We start from the raw sequence: 18,582 nt of genomic DNA on the forward strand, positions 1-18,582 counted from the left end.
TGCTTCCCATCGTCTCTAAGTCAATGGGTTTTTTGAATGGGTTTTCAATTAGGTGCCTTAAATAAGGTCTGTGGTTAACACGAGCTGAAGAGACTTTCATGTTTTGTTCCCTGACATAAAATTCGCCATACTGTGAACTGTGAAGCTTTTATGTGTCTTAAAAAAGATGATTGCTAACAAGTGGCTCAATGAGACTACAGAATGTCATCACACTACGCTGAACACAACCTTACAGTCTTCTTTATGGTGGTGATGTTTATAGTATAACATTAGCTTTTTACTTCCGGACATATAAATATACAGTATCTCACATAAGTGAGTACACCCCTCCCATTTTTGGAAATATTTTATTATATCTTGTCATGGGACAACACTATAGAAATGACACTTTGATATAACTTAAAGTAGTCAGTGTACAGCTTGTATAGTAGTATAGATTTACCTTCCTCTGAAAATTACTCAAAACACAGCCATGAACATCTAAACAGCTGGCAACATAAGTGAGTACACCCCACAGTGAACATGTCCAAATTGTGCCTAAAGTGTCAATATTTTGTGTGACCACCATTATTATCTAGCACTGCCTTAACCCTTTTGGGCATGGAATTCACCAGAGCTCACAGGTTGCTTCAGGAATCCTCTCCCACTCCTCCATGATGACATCATGGAGCAGATGGATGTGAAGACACCTTGCGCCACCCCACCTTCAGCTTGAGGATGGCCCACAGGTGCACAGGTGAGTTTAGGGCTGGATACATACTTGGCCAGTCCATCACCTTCACCTTCAGCTTCCTCAGCAAGGCAGTTGTCATCTTCTAGGTGTGTTTTGGGTCATTATCATGTTGGAAAACTGCATTGCAGCTCAGTTTCTGAAGAGGGGCGATCATGATCTGCGTTTTGAGTAATTTTCAGAGGAAGGTAAATCTATACTACTATACAAGCTGTACACTGACTACTTTAAGTTATATCAAAGTGTCATTTCTATAGTGTTGTCCCATGACAAGATATAATAAAATATTTCCAAAAATGGGAGGGGTGTACTCACTTATGTGAGATACTGTATAAAGAATCTCTTTTATATCCAAGCCAAAGTCCAAACATTATTCGAAGAGAACAGTTCCTTCACGACAGCTCATGCCTGCACGACAGTTCTGTCCACTCTGACAGTCACTATGTCACATTACGCGATTGTGGAGTCATAAAATCGTGCCGTGACTTGGCCGACAGACATGACACACTACACGATGATCCACACCAATTATCCCTGGTCGTCTCTCAAGACTTTTTTTAAAGATTATTTTTGTGGGCTTTTTTGCCTTTAATGACAGGACAGAGAGTGAAATGTGGAGACAGAGAGAGAGTGGGGACTGACATGCAGCAAAGGGCTGCGAGCCAGACTCAAACCCACGGCCGCTGCAGCGAGGCAATGCCTCTGTACATGGGGCGCCGGCACTATCCACTACGCTACCGACGCCCTGTCATTGGGTAATTCTTGTCCTGTTTTTATTACTTTTACTATTATTTCAGTCACTGTGGCTGTTCGTGTGCCAGCGGAAATGTTGTTGCAGTAACGTGCGAAGTGCCACCAGATGGCAGGGGCTACATTTGAAGAACCGTATACAAACATGCAAGTCACTGAATCCTCCACAACAAGTTCCTGCAAATGTTTCACGATAAAAGCCTATTTAGAAAATGAAGGGATTCTCTCAACCGAAGTTATAAGGGGCTTTTAATTTGAAACAGATACAGGAAGTGTTGAATTTAAAATGACGGCGCGATGCATTAATGCCTGGTACACACTACACGTCATTTCTGTCTGTTCTGAAAGTCACTATGTCGCATTACACGACTGTGGAGTCATAAAATCGTGCCGTGACTTGGCCGACAGACACGACACACTACACCATGATCTACACCAATCGTCTTTCATGGCGTGTGTGATGTCATCGAATTATTCTTGTCCTCTTTTTCTTATTATTACTATTATTTCAGTCACTGTGTCTGTTCTTGTGCCAGCTGAAATGTTGTCGTAGTAACGTTAAAAGTGCCACCAGATGGCAGGAGCTACATTTGAAGTACCGTACGCAAACAGTCACTGAATCCTCCACAGGTTCTTGTAAATGTTTCACAAAAAAAAGCCTGTTTAGAAAATGAAGGGATTCTCTCAACCGAAGTTATAATGGGCTTTTAATTTGAAAGAGATACAGGAAGTGTTGAGTTTGAAATGACGGCGCGATGCATTAACTTTATCAAGGCAAACGAGAGCGGAAAAAAAGTAAAAGTACAAAATACAGAGGGAATAATAAATAACGGCCCATCTATAATGTAGTCTTCTTCAAATGATTTTCTTTTTGTTGTTCACGACTGCTCCTGTCACAGCCATTACTTTGATCAATAAACAGACAGAGCGATCTGCTGCCATGGATAACTGTATGACAACACCCCAGCCTTTTCGATATTTCCTCTAGGGACGTTACAACAACAGAGTGAAAAGGGAAAAATGCCGGCGTGAAACAACAGAGGCACTTAAGCAACCTGGTGAGTACTGCCATTAGCATCAAGCTACTTGCCTGGAGGAGATAAAAGCATGGATGAAGCTAAATTTCTTACAACTTAACAGCTCCAAGACTGAAGCCATCCTTGTTGGCATCCCACACCAGGTCAGATCATCCAACCTCACCAGCATCTCTTTCTCCGGTGAGAACATCCCCCTGTCTACTTCAGTCACCAACCTCGGCGTTTAAATGGACCCCCACCTTATATTCGAGACCCACATCACACACCTGTGCAAGACTTCCTTTTACCACCTCAGGAACATTGCAAAACTCCATCCATCACCCAATCTGGCAGATGCTGAAAAGCTCGTCTACTACTGTAATGCACTCCTTATCGGGATCCCTAGTAAAAGCATCCAGAGGCTTCACTACATCCAGAACAGCGCTGCTAGGATCCTGATGAGGGCGCACAAACATGACCATATCACACCCATCCTCAAATCACTCCACTGGCTGCCTGTTGAACTCAGAATTCAATACAAGGTCTCCCTCCTCACACATCATCCTCACGCACCCGCCGCACTGCCAGCCTCCTCAACTCCCCCAGGAGCAGACTCCGTACCATGGGAGATCGGGCCTTCTGCTCGGCTGCTCCCAGACTGTGGAATGCTCTCCCTGACCACCTGAGAGCACAGCAGACTATGGACGCTTTTAAACGCAACTTAAAGACTTACCTTTTTACTAAAGCCTTTTAATGTATTTTATCTTGGTGTCTGTTTTTAACTCTTAGCATAGCATATCTACACTGCCTTCTGTAGCACTTTGAGATTTGTTTTTATGTAAAGTACGTTACAAATAAAATGTATTATTATCATTAAAAAAATATTTTATAAGCTAGCAAACAATGTTACTTCTTCATAACGGAGATGGACATGAAGTAAGAAATTCAAAAATAGTGGTAGGGCTTTTACTTACCACAACTGCAGAGGCCACCAGTATAGGATCTGTAGGGGGCAATGTGGTTGGGGGTAGAGTGAGTGTGTGGTGAACCGGCAGAGTTTCTGTCAGAAGACGTCAATATAGTATGGAGTGAGGTCGAGGAGGCAGGTTATGATGCAACACAGCTTTTATTTTACTTAAATTGAATGTTTCTTCTCCTTGTTCTTTATATCTTGTGTCTGGGTATCTGTATGCTGCATCAAAAAGAGAAATAAACATACAATAGAGAGATACAAGTGATCAATTCATTAACGATCCATCTCTAACAATCAAACAAACAAATGAAACAAATCCTATTAAAGCTGATATTCCATATTCACTATTCAGTCATTTCAACTTGAAAGTTGCCACAATGCAAATGTACACCATATACAAACAACTAAAGAGGCCATAATAGCCAAAGTCAATCAGAGGTAAATCAGTGGTCAGGATCAAACAAATCACATGGCCCATGGCACATGTCTGGAAACAAAGAATATCAGGCAGAAGTGCACAAGAAGCAAACTATATGCAATAGTATCAAGAGTAACCAAAGTAACCAAATGTGATAAATTGAGACTCACGTTAAGGTGAAGACGCACACATCAAACACCGGTGGACACACAAGGCTGCAGAGTGAAGGCGAGCAAAGAGTGAGAGATGAGTGAACAAACAATTCATGGTCTCCGGCCCTGCTACAGGGTTTACTGGGCAGGTAAAGTGGACATGGTTTAGAAAGGTAGCCTGCAGTTTCACTCTGGCACTTTCACCCTTTGTGGGCTGGTGAATCAGGAATAGGTGAAAACACATATAAATCAAAGTCTTTTCAAGTCAAGTCTCTTCAACCGGCTTCATTTGAAACACACTACATTATAAATGGGCAGTTATCTATTATTCCCTCTGTATTTTTATACTTTTACTTTTTTCCCGCCGTCATTTCAAACTCAACACTTTCTGTATCTCTTTCAAATTAAAAGCCCTTTATTACTATGGTTGAGAGAATCCCTTCATTTTGTAAATAGGCTTTTATTGTGAAACATTTGCAGGAACTTGTTGTGGAGGATTCAGTGACTTGCATGTTTGCGTACGGTACTTCAAATGTAGCTCCTGCCATCTGCTGGTGCTGTTTTATATTACTACAGTAACAGTTCAGCTGGCACATGAACAGCCACAGTGACTGAAATAATAGTAAAAGTAATAAAAATAGGACAAGAATTACCCAATGACATCATACACATCTTGAGAGATGACTGGGGATAATTTGTGTGGACCATCGTGTAGTGTGTCATGTCTGTCGGCCAAGTCACGGTACAATTTTATGACTCCATAATCGCGTAATGTGACATAGTGACTGTCAGAATGGACAGAAATGTTTTGTAGTGTGAACCAGGCACTAGACTTTCTGTCAGAACATTGTGAGGTGTCCCAGATGTGACGTCGGTTGTCGTTAACTATGACACATTACACAAGATGAAATGATGGATTATCGCTTATGACACTCGTCATTCACGATCCATGCCGACACCGTATGTCACTGCGTCGGGCTATAATCGGGCTGATATTGGGCTGATATCGTGTAGTGTGAACCAGGCATAGCCCCGCTACTATTTATAAATTTTCTTACTCTATGTCCATCTCCATTATGAAGAAGTAACATTGTTTGCTAGCTTGATGCTAATGGCAGTACTCAGCAGGTTGCTAAAGGGCCTCTGCTGTTTCACACCAGCATTTTTCCCTTTTCGCTCTGTTGTGGTAACGTCCCTACAGGAAATATCTAAAAGGCTGGGGTGTTGTTGTCATACAGTTATCCACGGCAGCAGATCATTCTGTGTTTGTATTGGCCAAAGTGATGGCTGTGATGGGAGCAGTCGTGAACAACAAAAAGAAAATCAAACATGCTAGACTTTCTGTTGGAATGTCGGGAGGTGTCCCACACCGTATGTCGCGGCGTCAGGCTAGAATCGGGCTGATATCGTATAGTGTGAACCAGACATCATCAGATCACGTTTCAGTTACATACATTACAGTTAATACATGCCAGTACAGTTTTTATGCCCTTTTATTGGTACACGATTTACTAGTATTTGTGTATTTTTTAAAATCTTTATAAATCGCCCCTATATAAAATTTGGCAAGAATAATAAGGAGATTTATGATGTCTGTTCCTCCGATTTCCTGTCATAGTCAAAGAATCAGAATATAACATACTACACATATAAAATAATGCAAAATCTCTATATACAATGTCAATAATACATTTGGAAACATCTTTCCATAATTTTCCAGAGTAATGACAATGCCAGAAAAGATGAGGCACAATTTCTGGATGAGTTGTGCAAAAAGAACAGTTTATATCAATATTCTGTAATTTCTTCAAAAAATACTTTGCAGGGTAAAACGTGTGTATAATTCCAAAGTGAATCTCTCTAATAAAGTAATAAAAGTAATAAAGTATTTATGGGACAATACTAAACTTTTGTCCAAGGAATATTCTCAGCAAAGATATGCCAGTATGTAGTGACATACGATTTTGTGACGACCTCACTCTGTTTTAAGATACTATTTTGTTTCTTTTACATGTGTTGTCATATTACTGTTTTTTTTTCTTTACTGGCATTGTCAAAGTAGGGAAGAATCCCAGAATGTTAATCAATCTTAGATTCACGGATTCAATCAATAGTTCTGCGTTTGATTGGTAAATGTAGCGCATGCGCACAGCCTATTCTTCCTTTCTGCTAGCCTCTCCGCCATGGCGCCTGTTGTAAGTAAAGTCGCGTGTTAATAATTCCATTAGGATTGTAGATTTTACGCTGTGAAAGCCAAAGAAAACGAGCGAGATGAGTTTACAGTGTTGTTATTGCAATCGTAGTCTCAGAACAGAGGATTGGTTGAGTTTTGAAGTGGTAATTTGAGCACGAAGGTAGCAGATTTTCTCAGTGGCCTATAGCAGCTGCCTTTTAGCTAACGTTAGCCACACAGCATCGGCAGGGACTGTAGCTCACCACGTTGTTCACTCAGTTAGCTTGTCCGGGTGCCTGTATGACAGCAGATTATTTGTACAAGTTTAACAAATGTTGTCGGCTCGCTGTCGTAGCGGTTGATATATGACGCGAATGATACAGTTAGCTTGCCCCACTGGTTATTTTGTAGCTGGACTACAACCCAGCTGGATAAAATCGAGCTTTTGTGTTTGCCTGTTTTTTTTTTGGGTTTTTTTTGGGGGGGGGGGGGGCTTCATAGCTCGAAACTTCAAACCAGTATATTGGTTTATTATTGACTTCCTAGAAAACATGTTGTTAAAGTAAAAGATAGATTGTGGTTTTGGCTCATCAGCTGTGGTGTTCTGTCAGACCGCTGCGTCTGTCAAGAAGCAATGTTGTTTAAATGGTGTCAAGTGGGGTGAAATGTATGGATTAGCACTGTGAAAGTTGAGTTCTGTTGTTTAGCCAACACTTCTGTACAGTCAGGTAAATGTGTAGTGTCTTCTCAGCAGAAGAAGCAGAACACCGGCAAAGGTGGTAAGAAGAAGAAGCAGGTCCTGAAATTCACACTGGACTGCACCCATCCTGTGGAAGATGGCATCATGGATGCTGCCAACTTTGTAAGTTATCTTTCATTAGATATTGTCAGTGTAGCTGTAGATGTGTTTTAGTCTGTTCATCTCAAATCAGATGCAAGCAACATTACTACTGACCATCCATAGGCAGAAATGATACTGTTAAATGAAAACTAACTGAGACTTAACATTTGCTTGAACTAAATAATCCATCACAGTGAACAGTAATGTGGTATTTGCCACACACTGCAGATCTCAGTATGGTGGCTGTGTGTGAAGTTTCTACAAACATGTTTTCAGGAGCAGTTTCTTCAGGAGCGCATCAAGGTGAACGGGAAGGCCGGCAACCTGGGTAATGGTGTGGTCTCCATCGAAAGGAGCAAGAGCAAGATCACAGTGTCCTCTGAGGTGCCCTTCTCCAAAAGGTAAGAATCAGTCACACACACATTTTAGCAGCTGGAAGCGGCTTTTTGTAATTGTTTTTAATGAGAATGAAGCTGTTTTGGCGCTGCTATGCTCCTCGTGTTTCTGCGCTCTAGGCACCTGGCATTTTTGCCAGAGCGCTCTGAACTCCTCGAGTTGAAAAAACTTCAGCTCAGAGCGGAAAAAACGCCTTATGTCATCTTCACTTTTTTACCATTGCCCAATCTGATGATTTGAGAGGCGGGTCTTCTGTGGTAGTTACGACAACAAGTTTACAGTTGGTAAATAGGAGGGGGGAAACTGGTGGTAGTGGTTGCTGGATACCCAGAGCTATATGACTTGAGTTACAAACTGCCCCCATGTCATCCTTAAATATGCCTGGAAACAGCCATCAAGAAGGAGAAGCTCCTGGACCAACTGGTGGTACTCCCACACAGATCTCCATTTCCCTGTGCCCAACAAATTATTTACTGACAGCTTCTCACCCTCAACCAGAGCTCTGCCTGTCCATTTTAGGAACTAGATACTAATTACTGTGAAATAAAATAATTTAATAAATAAATAAACAGTAGATTGATTACACAGGAAGGTTAGGGTAAAGGGTGATTGCCTGGCAACAATAAAAAGGCACAGTTAGCCTTTTTTGTACTTGTGGCATTCAATTTTAAGAAAAGCAGTGTGGTGCACCTCTCATTTTGTAACCTGCAAAATAGAACACGGCTCGGGCCGCATTTTTCTGACTGAACCCAGCCTGAGTCCGAGACAGTTTGTTACCTGACATAGTTATTGTTATCATGGTTACAGCATGTCTGTGTTCCGTGATCACACATGGACAGTGTTATGGCTATATGGCTATATTCACATGATAGGGCTTAAAGCTGTAGTTGATCACTTTTATCAAAATTAACTTTTTCATATTTGGTCAAACTGTCACTATAGGGCATGTGTCCACATTTTCAAATGTTCTCAACGAGCAGCAAGTGCATGAGGCCACCTGTAGAAAAGGTGCTGCGCCCAGCGTCTTTTTTTTTTCCAGAGCGCTTCACCTTTTTTGTACTGCAGCTGAAGATCTCTGAACTTTTCAGAAAGGCGCAGATGACGTCACTGCCATTTCTTTAGCTCGGCTACTGTTTACTTTCACAACAGAGAGAGAAAAGCCCATGTTTTGGGAACAGATCAGCCAGCACACAGTGGATGTTGCTGAGTATTGTAATTTTATCCCCGTTCAGTTTGTGAGCTTGAAGTTAACCATGTCAACCCGCTATAGTGTTATGTTAGTGTCAAGATATTGCTGTCTTAGCAACAAAACCTATGCACAGCATATCATTAGCCCTTTTTTATGAAGTGCTGAGATGAAGCGCTCCCCAGCACCCTGCCACCGCTTTTCTGCTGAGAAACAAGAACCAAGTCACACTCTGTCAATGTTTCACAGCATTGATGTGTCAGGGGGTCACACCTAATTATTTTCCCTGATAATGCTACATTGTGAACAACAAATTAAAATCATAGAAACAGTTCAATCTTGTCACTTGATACTCGCAATTATTATTATATTCATTTTATTGTTATATATTTATGATCCAGCACTGGCGTTCCAACTGGAATGTTTTTTCGACACAGAACAAAATACCACCCACGACTGACCGATTTTCTGCTGGGTACCTGTAGGTACTGGACCTGATGCAGCACACTGTCTCTGTTTGATTTGAAAAACAGCTTATTCTAGTTATATAGTAACTCCCATGCTCTTCCATTTGTTTCTTTCTACAGCATATCTTGTTTTCTGACTCACTCTTTGAGTGTTTAGTCAGAGTGGTTATTATTTGGTGTGTTTACTGTCCTCTCTCTGTCACTCTTTTAAGAGCATAACCATCATCTCCTCTTCTCACAGCAGTAGCTTTTAAGTTGTTTTCCCGTTTCATTCCCTTGTGCTGAATAGGGTTGGGTACTGAAAGCCAGTGCTTATATGGAACCGGTCCATATACAACCGATACCTACTGGACCAAAACAAAACACACATTACGGTGCCTCCTGTCTGTGCTTTTTTTTTAAAAATATTGGACGTTACACGTAAAGGAATCATTCATTCCTTCATTTGTTGAGTGTATATTATTATTTAAAGGCACGCTAAGCACCGTTGGTGTCACTTGTGTTTACGTTCAACAACGTTAACAATGTTAGCGGCAGTAGCTCAGTCCATAGGGACTTGGGTTGGGAACCGGAGGGTCGCCTGTTCGAGTCCCCGTCCGGCAGTGCCCAGGAGGTGAACTGGGCACTGCCAGGTTGAAAATACAGAAGTTGTCCTTTAAGTTCTCTGACCAGGAGCCAAGCTATAGAGTCTTGTTAGTCTTGTTAGTCCTGGTCAATACACAGATATGTTTTCAGTGGATGTTGCTGGTGATGCTAAATCTGCTGCAGAAACCTGCACAGGACTGATTTTTAAGACCTGCTCTCAAACAGGCACTGTGCTGTGCAGTAGCTCAGTCCATAGGAACTTGGGTTGGGAACTGGAGGGTCGCCTGTTCGAGTCCCTGTCCGGACCAAATATGGAGCGTGGACTGGTGGCTGGAGAGGTGCCAGTTCACCTCCTGGGCACTGCCGAGGTGCCCTTGAGCAAGGCACCGAACCCCCCAACCGCTCGGGGTGCCTCGCCAAAGGCAGCCCCCTCACTCTGACATCTCTCCACTTTGTGCATGTATAGGTCCTGTTTGTGCATGTGTGTGTCTTTCGGACCTGTGTGTAATTGACAAGCAAGAGTGAAAACATTGAATTTCCCCTCGGGGGGATTAATAAAGTAAATAAACTTAAACTTAAACTTAACTTAAAAACACAACGGAGCTAGCTCGCCCCCCTCATCCTCCGTGACTCTGTCATGAACAAGCGATAGCTGCTAGTTACAATGGATTTACACACCTGTTCACAGGATAGTGCACCCAACATGAAAATTCACCCATTATCTACTCACCCTCATGCCGATGGAGGATCAGGTGAAGTTTCAGAGTCCTCACAACACTTGTGGAGATCCAAGGGGAGAGGAGGTAACTTAGCAACAAAACTCCACCTCATGGAGGCTTACAGTGCCCCAGATTCAAACGTCCAAAAACACATAATTGAAACTACAAAATATCTCCATACTGCTCGTCCGTAGTGATCCAAGTGTCCTGAAGCCCCGACATAAAAAGCTGTTTGGAAAAACGTCATTTGAACTCTGTTTTTAGCCTCATTGTAGCCTGTAGCTCTAACTACCTCTCTGGGCACTGCGTTCACGTTTGCGCGAGACCGTGAGACATGGGCTCTGCGTTCATGTGTGTGTGCTTGCTTTCGCTGGTCTCGCGCTGGCTGGTTGGTACAGCCTGGACCCAAATGTTTTTGTTGCCATTTGCGGAGCCTGGGCTTAGGGATGCACCGATCCACATTTTTTCACTTCCGATCCAATCCCGATACCTGAATTTGGATATCTGCCGATACCGATACTATTCCGATACTAGTGCTCTGTTTGCTTTAATATTATTATCATTATTGTTGATTTTATATGAGGCTATAATAAACTCCTCTCTACAGGCAAGTATGATATGTACGTATGTATGCATGTATGTCCCAAAAGGCAACTTGAGGTAAGTATAAGGTCAGAAAAGCAGTTTCAAATTGATTGTCAATATTTATTAAATTCCAAGACAGTGTTAAACTACTAGTGCAATATACACTATCAAAAAACAAAAAATATCTGTCATATTAATCTGAACAGCACAGATACAAATCAAGTAGACACTACTATGTAGTAGTGTTGTCACGGTACCAAAATTGGGACCCACGGTACGATACCAGTGAAAGTATCACGTTCTGAGTAGTATCACGATACCACAGCGAAAATGAGGCAGATGTGCCTTTTGTCATTTATAAAAAGATAAATCACAACCCACAACCGGCAGGATTCGCCTTTTGTTTCTGCTGCTGGTTGAAATCTGTACTCACACAGCGTGCTCCTGAATGATTTCTTTTGCTCGCACAAAACTGTTTTTAGTCTCAAATGTGAGTAAAATGCTCACACCGTAGAGCTCTGTGGAAAACAAATCACTGTAACATATATAAACAAATCTTTGCCTACAAGTAAAAATAAATAATAACTTTCACTGCTTGAAGATACTCAATAGCTCAGAAATGTCAGTGGAAAACAAACCACTGCAGCCGCATATCGAGTGCCAGGTGGCCAGCGTGCTCCATTATTGGACGGCGCATGGACACTCACCCTCTTGCGATTGGACTTTGAACTTATCCCACAGTAGTGGTACCATGAGGTACCGTGGTACTACAGTACTCCAACATTATGGTATCATACCGTCATGTTTTAGTACCGCAGTCTACCGTTGGTACCAGTATACCGTGCAACACTACTATGTAGCAATCATCATATCATTCCAGCAGATAATGTGAAAGCACAGACAGGGCTGGTGGATCGGAAATTTCCGATCCGTGAATTATGTTGGTATCGGAACCCGATGCCGATACTGGATCGGATCGACCCATCCCTACCTGGGTTGCCTTCAGAGACCTTACTTTAATAGAGTTAAAAAAAAATTTTTTGATATTTTTTGGGGCATTTTTAGCCTTTATTTAATAGGACAGACCAGCGTGAAAGGGGGAGAGAGAGAGGGAGTGACATGCAGCAAAGGGCCACAGGCTGGAGTCAAACCTGGGCCGCTGCAGCAACAGCCTTGTACATGGGGCGCCTGCTCTACCACTAAGCCACCGACACCCCTAATAGAGTTAATATTATTGTAATCTTTGTTTGTTATTTTGTTTGTTAAATGATTTTTATTTTATTTTAAAACTGTAAATAGTTGATATACCTATTTATTTCTAGGCATTTCTAATTTCCCTCAGCAATAAATAAATAAAAACATTGTTTTTATTATAATTTAAAACTGTTATACAAAATACTCACACACTTCTAGGCCGTAAGGTGAATCAGAAAAAGTCTCACAGAAACTGATTTCCGCTCCAACATCTGGGGACTACACGATCACCGGGGACGCACGTGAGTAATTCAGGCTGACTTTACCTGCTTTTCAGCGAACTCCTCTGGTAATTTCATTAAAAGGCATGGCATATAGGTCCACTGTAGCTTATTATTATTATTATTATTATTGGGTCTTATAAAGTGCAACACACACCGCTGCCGGCGCGGCGCTGTGGCCGTCAAGTGCCGCCCCCCAGCACACACTGGCAGCGGCGCACAGCGGCACCGTCAACATGTGTTTCCCACCCCAGCCAGCTAGGTGGCTGTACTTACACTAGTTGCCAACGGTTGCCAACTGCTAGTTACAGAAGAAGAAGAGGAAAAACTTTGAGGCAACAACAACTTGAATTTCACGGGTGAGTTTCTTATCAAAGTCGTCTTATTAAAAATTTGAAACAACCGGAGTTGATCCTACGAGACGAGACGTACATAAAAGGCTTTTCTCGCAGCGCCGCCATGAGCGCCGGCCGCGCTGGAAATAGAGCAGTGGGCTGAAGCAGAGCGGCGCGGCGCGGCGCGGCAGCCGGCGCCAGTGTGGGTTGGTTCATAGAATATAATGGAGGCGGGCGTTTTGACGCGCGGCGTATGGCGGCGGTGTGTGTTGCACTTAAGAGTGGGCTACAATGAGTACTGGGCCATCAAATCACAGCATCCGCGGTGAGAGGACACGGAATTGTGTGCGCTTTTACGCACGCGGACGTAGGTGATCACGGATATTTGATGTGGGAAAGATGTAGCCAGATGTATTACCTGTTTTAGATACGTGGCTGTCTGCCCGTCCGTCCGTAGCACGAGTCATGTGCGCCACTTCTCCACCGACCCGTGCGTAAAAGCGCAAACAGTCCCTCAGCCAGCAGGGACAGAGCAGCCCTCGCGAGCTGCTCTCTCCCTGCCTGCAGGGCTGTCCCTCCTTGAGGCAATGAATGAGGAAATAATCGCCCCGGCGTTTAATACGCAAAATGGGGTCAAACCCCCGGCAGCTATTAGGTGCTCAGCGGCTGTATGCCACCGGGCGACTATTTGGAAATATACGGTATGTGACAATAATCATATGTGTATAATAACAGTAGAAGTGTGACTAATGATAACAGCAGCAGCAGGAGGCATCTAGCAGGACCACGGCAGCTCTTGTAGGCTGAAATCAAGACGATCACATTAACCAGTGCGCAATCATCAGACTTGACAATTATCACGGGAAAACAATCTTTGTTATATCGAGATAACGAGATAATTAATTCGTTATCACGAGAAAACAATCTTTGTTATATCGAGATAACGAAATAATAAGTCGTTATCACGAGATAACAGTGCACAAAAAAAAAAAAAAAAATACATGGCCGTTCTCGTCTTCCGTAGCTATGTTGTCAATGTAATAATACGTCGGTTATGCCCAGGTATTGAATCAAATGTGTTTTAAGACATTTTTGCTTAGTTCACCTTATTGTCTATTTGTCTCATCGTGTTTCATGGACACGGCGATGTGAATAGCGCTGTTTCAGCTCATTTCTGCTCACTTTTGAGGACTTCCGGGTCTGTTTTCCTCTGCTGAATGAAACCATGGCGACACGAAATGCGGGTACCTTATTGGTGTAGCGCGATCACGTGACGGCCGTGCCACCACTCGCGTACCAAATCTCATTACGCTCAGGCGGAACTGATCATTACGCTCAGACGGAACAAGTGCCGAATTACGACCCCGATCACAGGACTCTTGCGGGGTTATGAGCTACGAACTCCCGCTGATTAGCTGAACATGTATCGATCTTTTTTATGAAGTAAAGATCGTGTAGTCCCCAGATGTCGGAACGAGATGAAACGATAACTGTGTTCACCTTACGGCCTATTCTGAAAGGTGGCCCATTTGTGCCACTTTTCAACCCCCCCCCCCCCCCAACCGCACTGCTCGGTGGAAACGGGGCTATAGCAACCCTTCAGTTTGTAAGCCAAGACTCTACAGACTGCGCTACTGCTGACGCTGCCCCTGAAGTTTTTGCAGGACACCAGTGCACCCACAATAGGCTTGTGTTGATGATCATATAGAACCCATTCCCACGTGGTAGTAACATGCAGTTTGCAGTGATGTTGACAGATTTCTGATGTAGTGAGTCCCTGAGATCCGAATGGTCATTTGAGTGAGTCCCCAGTAAAATGTGCTTTTTGACAAATGATAGTGTTAGCGCTATCGTTATCAACATGAGTGAATACAGCATCTGCTGTCACAGCAGACATTGCAATGTAAGACTACAGGGGTGTCTGGAGTATTGTCCTACATATTTATAAATTCAGGTACAATTTATGAACCTAAGACTATAAGGTTATTGTCTGTCAGTGTTCCTTGAGGACCTCTGTGCCACCCTGCTGACACTGCCGCCTTTTTGCCAGGCAACAGCTTCATACAGAGCTTCAGAGTAGAGCCCTGCGCGGGACTGTTTTCTTTATCCCACTCCTGCCTGTTCCCGCTGAATTTCATTGATGCATTGATTTTGTGTCTTCTCTCGTCCCGCAGGAGAAAACACGTCAGAGATTCATGGGGTTGTTTGTTTCGTTTCCCTGGCCTGCATGTCTTTTGACGCATTGGTCAGGAATAGCGCTCCTATTTCGTTGTTTTCATTTAGTTTTTAATGAAATAAAGGCTGTTTCATATTCTACTCTCCTCTTCTGTATTTTATTTATTTTTCTACCTTTATATAGCCACGCAGTGATTGAGGTTAAGGTCTCTTTTCTAAGAGAGACCTGAATAAGAAACATTAATGAGATAAAGATAAAGCCTATGCTCAATAACACCGGCATCATCACGCCTCTTTATGTAATTAACAAACAGCAACGAGAGTAGGCTGTGAGTGGCTCAAATAACACTAATAAATAACATAAAATAAACAAAGTTAACGAATGAAAAGAATGAATTTAACAAATGAATCACTTGGCCATAATATTGCTGTATAGGAAGAGAATGTTGCTGACCGACTGGTCCCAATCCCGTGCGTCTCTCTTCCAAGATGCGCCCACAGACACTAAAGGCCCGCTCTGAAGGCGCACTGGATGCGGGGATACTGAAGATGAAACGCGCCAGCTTTGAGAGCGCTGGAAAGTACAGTAGAGGGCTCAGTGTGCCTTCAGACCTTGTTTGAGCTTCTTTTCCCACAACATTTGTTAACTCCATCCTGTCACTATAGGCTATATCCCGATCCCGCAGTGTTTTTTTTAGCCGCCCGTTCCTGCCCGCAGCAAAGTTCAAACCGCCCGCTCCCGCAAGATTCGCAGGCGAGTGGGCAGATGTCAGATCTGTGCAGAGCACCAGGACAAAAACACAGACACATTATCGACATTATGATAATAACATCCAAAACACAAGTTTCACTCTTAGCAGTTTTTGTGACATGAGAAATACTTTAAAAATAAGTCACTTGATGCCACTGTTTCCATGATTTTAACACTGATTCTTTGTTGACAATGTAGCATTATTGGTGAAAATAATTTGGTGCAATCCCCTGACGCATCAATGGTGAGTTCACCACATCCTCTCAGATTTGAACGCGTCAGGGATGCAGGGCACGTGCTTAGCAACATCTCTGGGTTTGTATCTGGATGGGGGAAAAAACACGTTAATACAGCATTGTGATTACATTTCGGCCAAGGGTAAATGACATGTATAAAGTTTGGACACATTGTTAAAGACAGTAACTTTAAAAAAAAAAAACTAAAAAAAAAACTTTCTCACATCTGCTAAAAGTGTCACTACATCCACACAAAAGTACACAACACAGAAAACTGTGTGGGGGAATCATGTTCTTCTCTCCTTGTGCTTCTAATTTCTTTTCTGAGAATCTACTGTGATGCATGGAAAACAACCAATCAGATGTCTAGGAACATACTCTAGTTTACTGTTGAGTTGTAAATTGATTGTTTGCTGCTGTGCTTCATTTTGGCTCGTCTGTTTTGGAGATGGCAGCCGGGACACATAGCAAAACCATGGCGCAAGCATGTTGGACCTAGAGTGAATACACAAAAGACAGCGCTGCGAGTGAGAGGAGACGGAGCTATTGGGGCACTGCAGTATTGTGTGCCAACTCGCTGTCGAAGAGAAGAGGGCAAGAAAGTAGTGTTGATACTGTGGAAAATGAGGATTGAAACCATTTCAAATATTCAGAATGGATGTATTGATAACTCGGTACACTACATAAGCAAATAGTTGTTTTCTGCTATGTATATTAATGCTCTGAATTTGGCATACAGCTCTTTAATGTTTTGGTGTACATTGTGCTGTTGACAAGTGAATATTAGAGCAGCTGACATGGGAGGTGAAATGGTGCTACAGCAGCAGAGCAGTCTGTGTCAAAGAGTAATTTTGGATATCCTTATCCCACTGTCCACTCATTCTATCTGCTGTGAAAGTGTGTTTAATCTGAAAGTGAATGTGGCACACTGTTTTTGTCTTCTGTTGTGCAGATACCTGAAGTATCTGACCAAGAAGTACCTGAAGAAGAACAACCTGCGTGATTGGCTGCGCGTCGTGGCCAACACCAAGGAGAGCTATGAGCTCCGCTACTTCCAGATCAACCAGGATGAAGAGGAGGAGGAAGATGAAGATTAATTGACAATTCATCAGATTTTGTACATTTAAATAAATGTTGTTTACAGTACAGACGGGTGTGCCGGGTGTTTTCTTTGAGATTTTCTGTCAGTGTGTCACAGATGCAGCTGCGGAAGTCAGCTGTCAAAAACCAGCATGGCTTACAGGTTAGCAGTCTGCTCTGATGACAGCTGGAGAACCTAGACTTCACAGTGAGTTCAGTATTGTGATGTTGTCAAGGTTTAATGCTTAAGATGGCCATAGCATACATCTTTGTTAGCCTTACAGAAAACTCCGCAGAGATTTAAACTCTGCTGCAGTGTGGTTTACTGAGATTTTACAAGCTGCTCAGAGTTGAGACACAAAGCACAGATGACATCCATTCACAGATGAACTGTCCTGCTGATCTGTTAGTTTGTGTGGAGCTCTGCTGTCATCATGTCAACAGTTCAAGTGCAGTAGGAGAAATGTGAGCTTTGTATCTCATACAGGGTTCCCACTAGGGTTGCAGTGGTATACCTTTTCAGGGTATACCGTGAAACTAAAGTTGACGATTAGTTTAGTTTATCAAGGGACAGTGTGCAATAGCATTAATCATTTACAAGAGATGAGGAGATGGTTGCACCAGATTTAGCAATAACTGCTAATTTCCATCTGTAGTCCCAACATATAATTTACAATATACACAGACCACAATCTAAAAAACAAAGAAACCTAAAATACAGATGAACAGAGGACAGCACAGAGACAGTACAGACATACAATTTCCACATTTAAAATAACCAAGTTGTTACAGTGCAGGGAGGAACAACTTACAAAACACTAAAAGGCAGTCCAAGTAGCAGCTCCTGATATAAAGTGCAAGGCAGGAGTGTGCATAGATAAAGTGCTGGTGTTGTTGTTGGTAGTCAACAAAGTGCTCGTAGCAGCAAAAAAAGTTACAGAGTTGATTATAGTTTAGAGTACAGCGATAAGAAACCTAGATACCAACGATGGTAATTCAGGATTACAGGGATGATTAAATACCAGCAATGGTAATATGACAGGAATATCTAGCTCTAACAGAGCTGAGATAAACAGCAGAAGAGAGAAACGCAAAACGAGACATAATGACAGAGAATCAGACAGGAAGTCTGACAGCAACACCTAATGTTGGCAACATTGTTTACTCAGGAGCCATTTCTTTGTGGCAAGGCAGAAACTGCGATAATTCCTGTTGATTTTCAAATCACTAGGGAGTCTATTCCATTCTCCAATGGCTTTGATGGAGAAAGCAGATTGACCAAAGGATGACTTTCTTTGTGGGATTTTACAGTCTCCTCTTGTCGCAGATCTTAAAGCTCTTGTTCTCTGTTCAGAGCAGGGGACTATGAATTTTTTTAATGGTGGGGGGGCCGCATTATTGATTATTTTATGTACTAAGCAAATGTTTGATAATGTACTTACATTGTTGAAGCTTAGTAAATTGTATTTGGAGAGAATGTTGCAGTGGTGGTGCTGTCTTGGTTTTCTGTCCAGAACCTTCAATGCTTGCCCAAAGAGA

The 18,582-nt window shown here is 42.6% G+C and overlaps 1 protein-coding gene across 2 annotated transcripts; it reads left to right on the plus strand.

Moving 5' to 3' along the window:
• Nucleotides 1-6,151: 6,151 nt before the first annotated feature.
• LOC126402609 (60S ribosomal protein L22) lies at nt 6,152-17,109 on the plus strand. Of its 2 annotated transcripts, none has more exons than XM_050064751.1 (4): nt 6,152-6,234; nt 6,964-7,074; nt 7,330-7,454; nt 16,916-17,109. In XM_050064751.1, the coding sequence occupies exons 1-4, from the start codon at nt 6,223-6,225 to the stop codon at nt 17,058-17,060; spliced, it is 393 nt and encodes a 130-aa protein (XP_049920708.1). In that variant the 5' UTR covers nt 6,152-6,222; the 3' UTR covers nt 17,061-17,109. The 2 variants fall into 2 exon arrangements, with proteins under 2 accessions (XP_049920708.1, XP_049920709.1); XM_050064752.1 differs by having other exon boundaries at nt 6,208-6,234; nt 6,967-7,074.
• Nucleotides 17,110-18,582: the final 1,473 nt, after the last annotated feature.

Source organism: Epinephelus moara, chromosome 16 (assembly GCF_006386435.1).
Source record: "Epinephelus moara isolate mb chromosome 16, YSFRI_EMoa_1.0, whole genome shotgun sequence".
NCBI lineage: Eukaryota > Metazoa > Chordata > Actinopteri > Perciformes > Serranidae > Epinephelus > Epinephelus moara.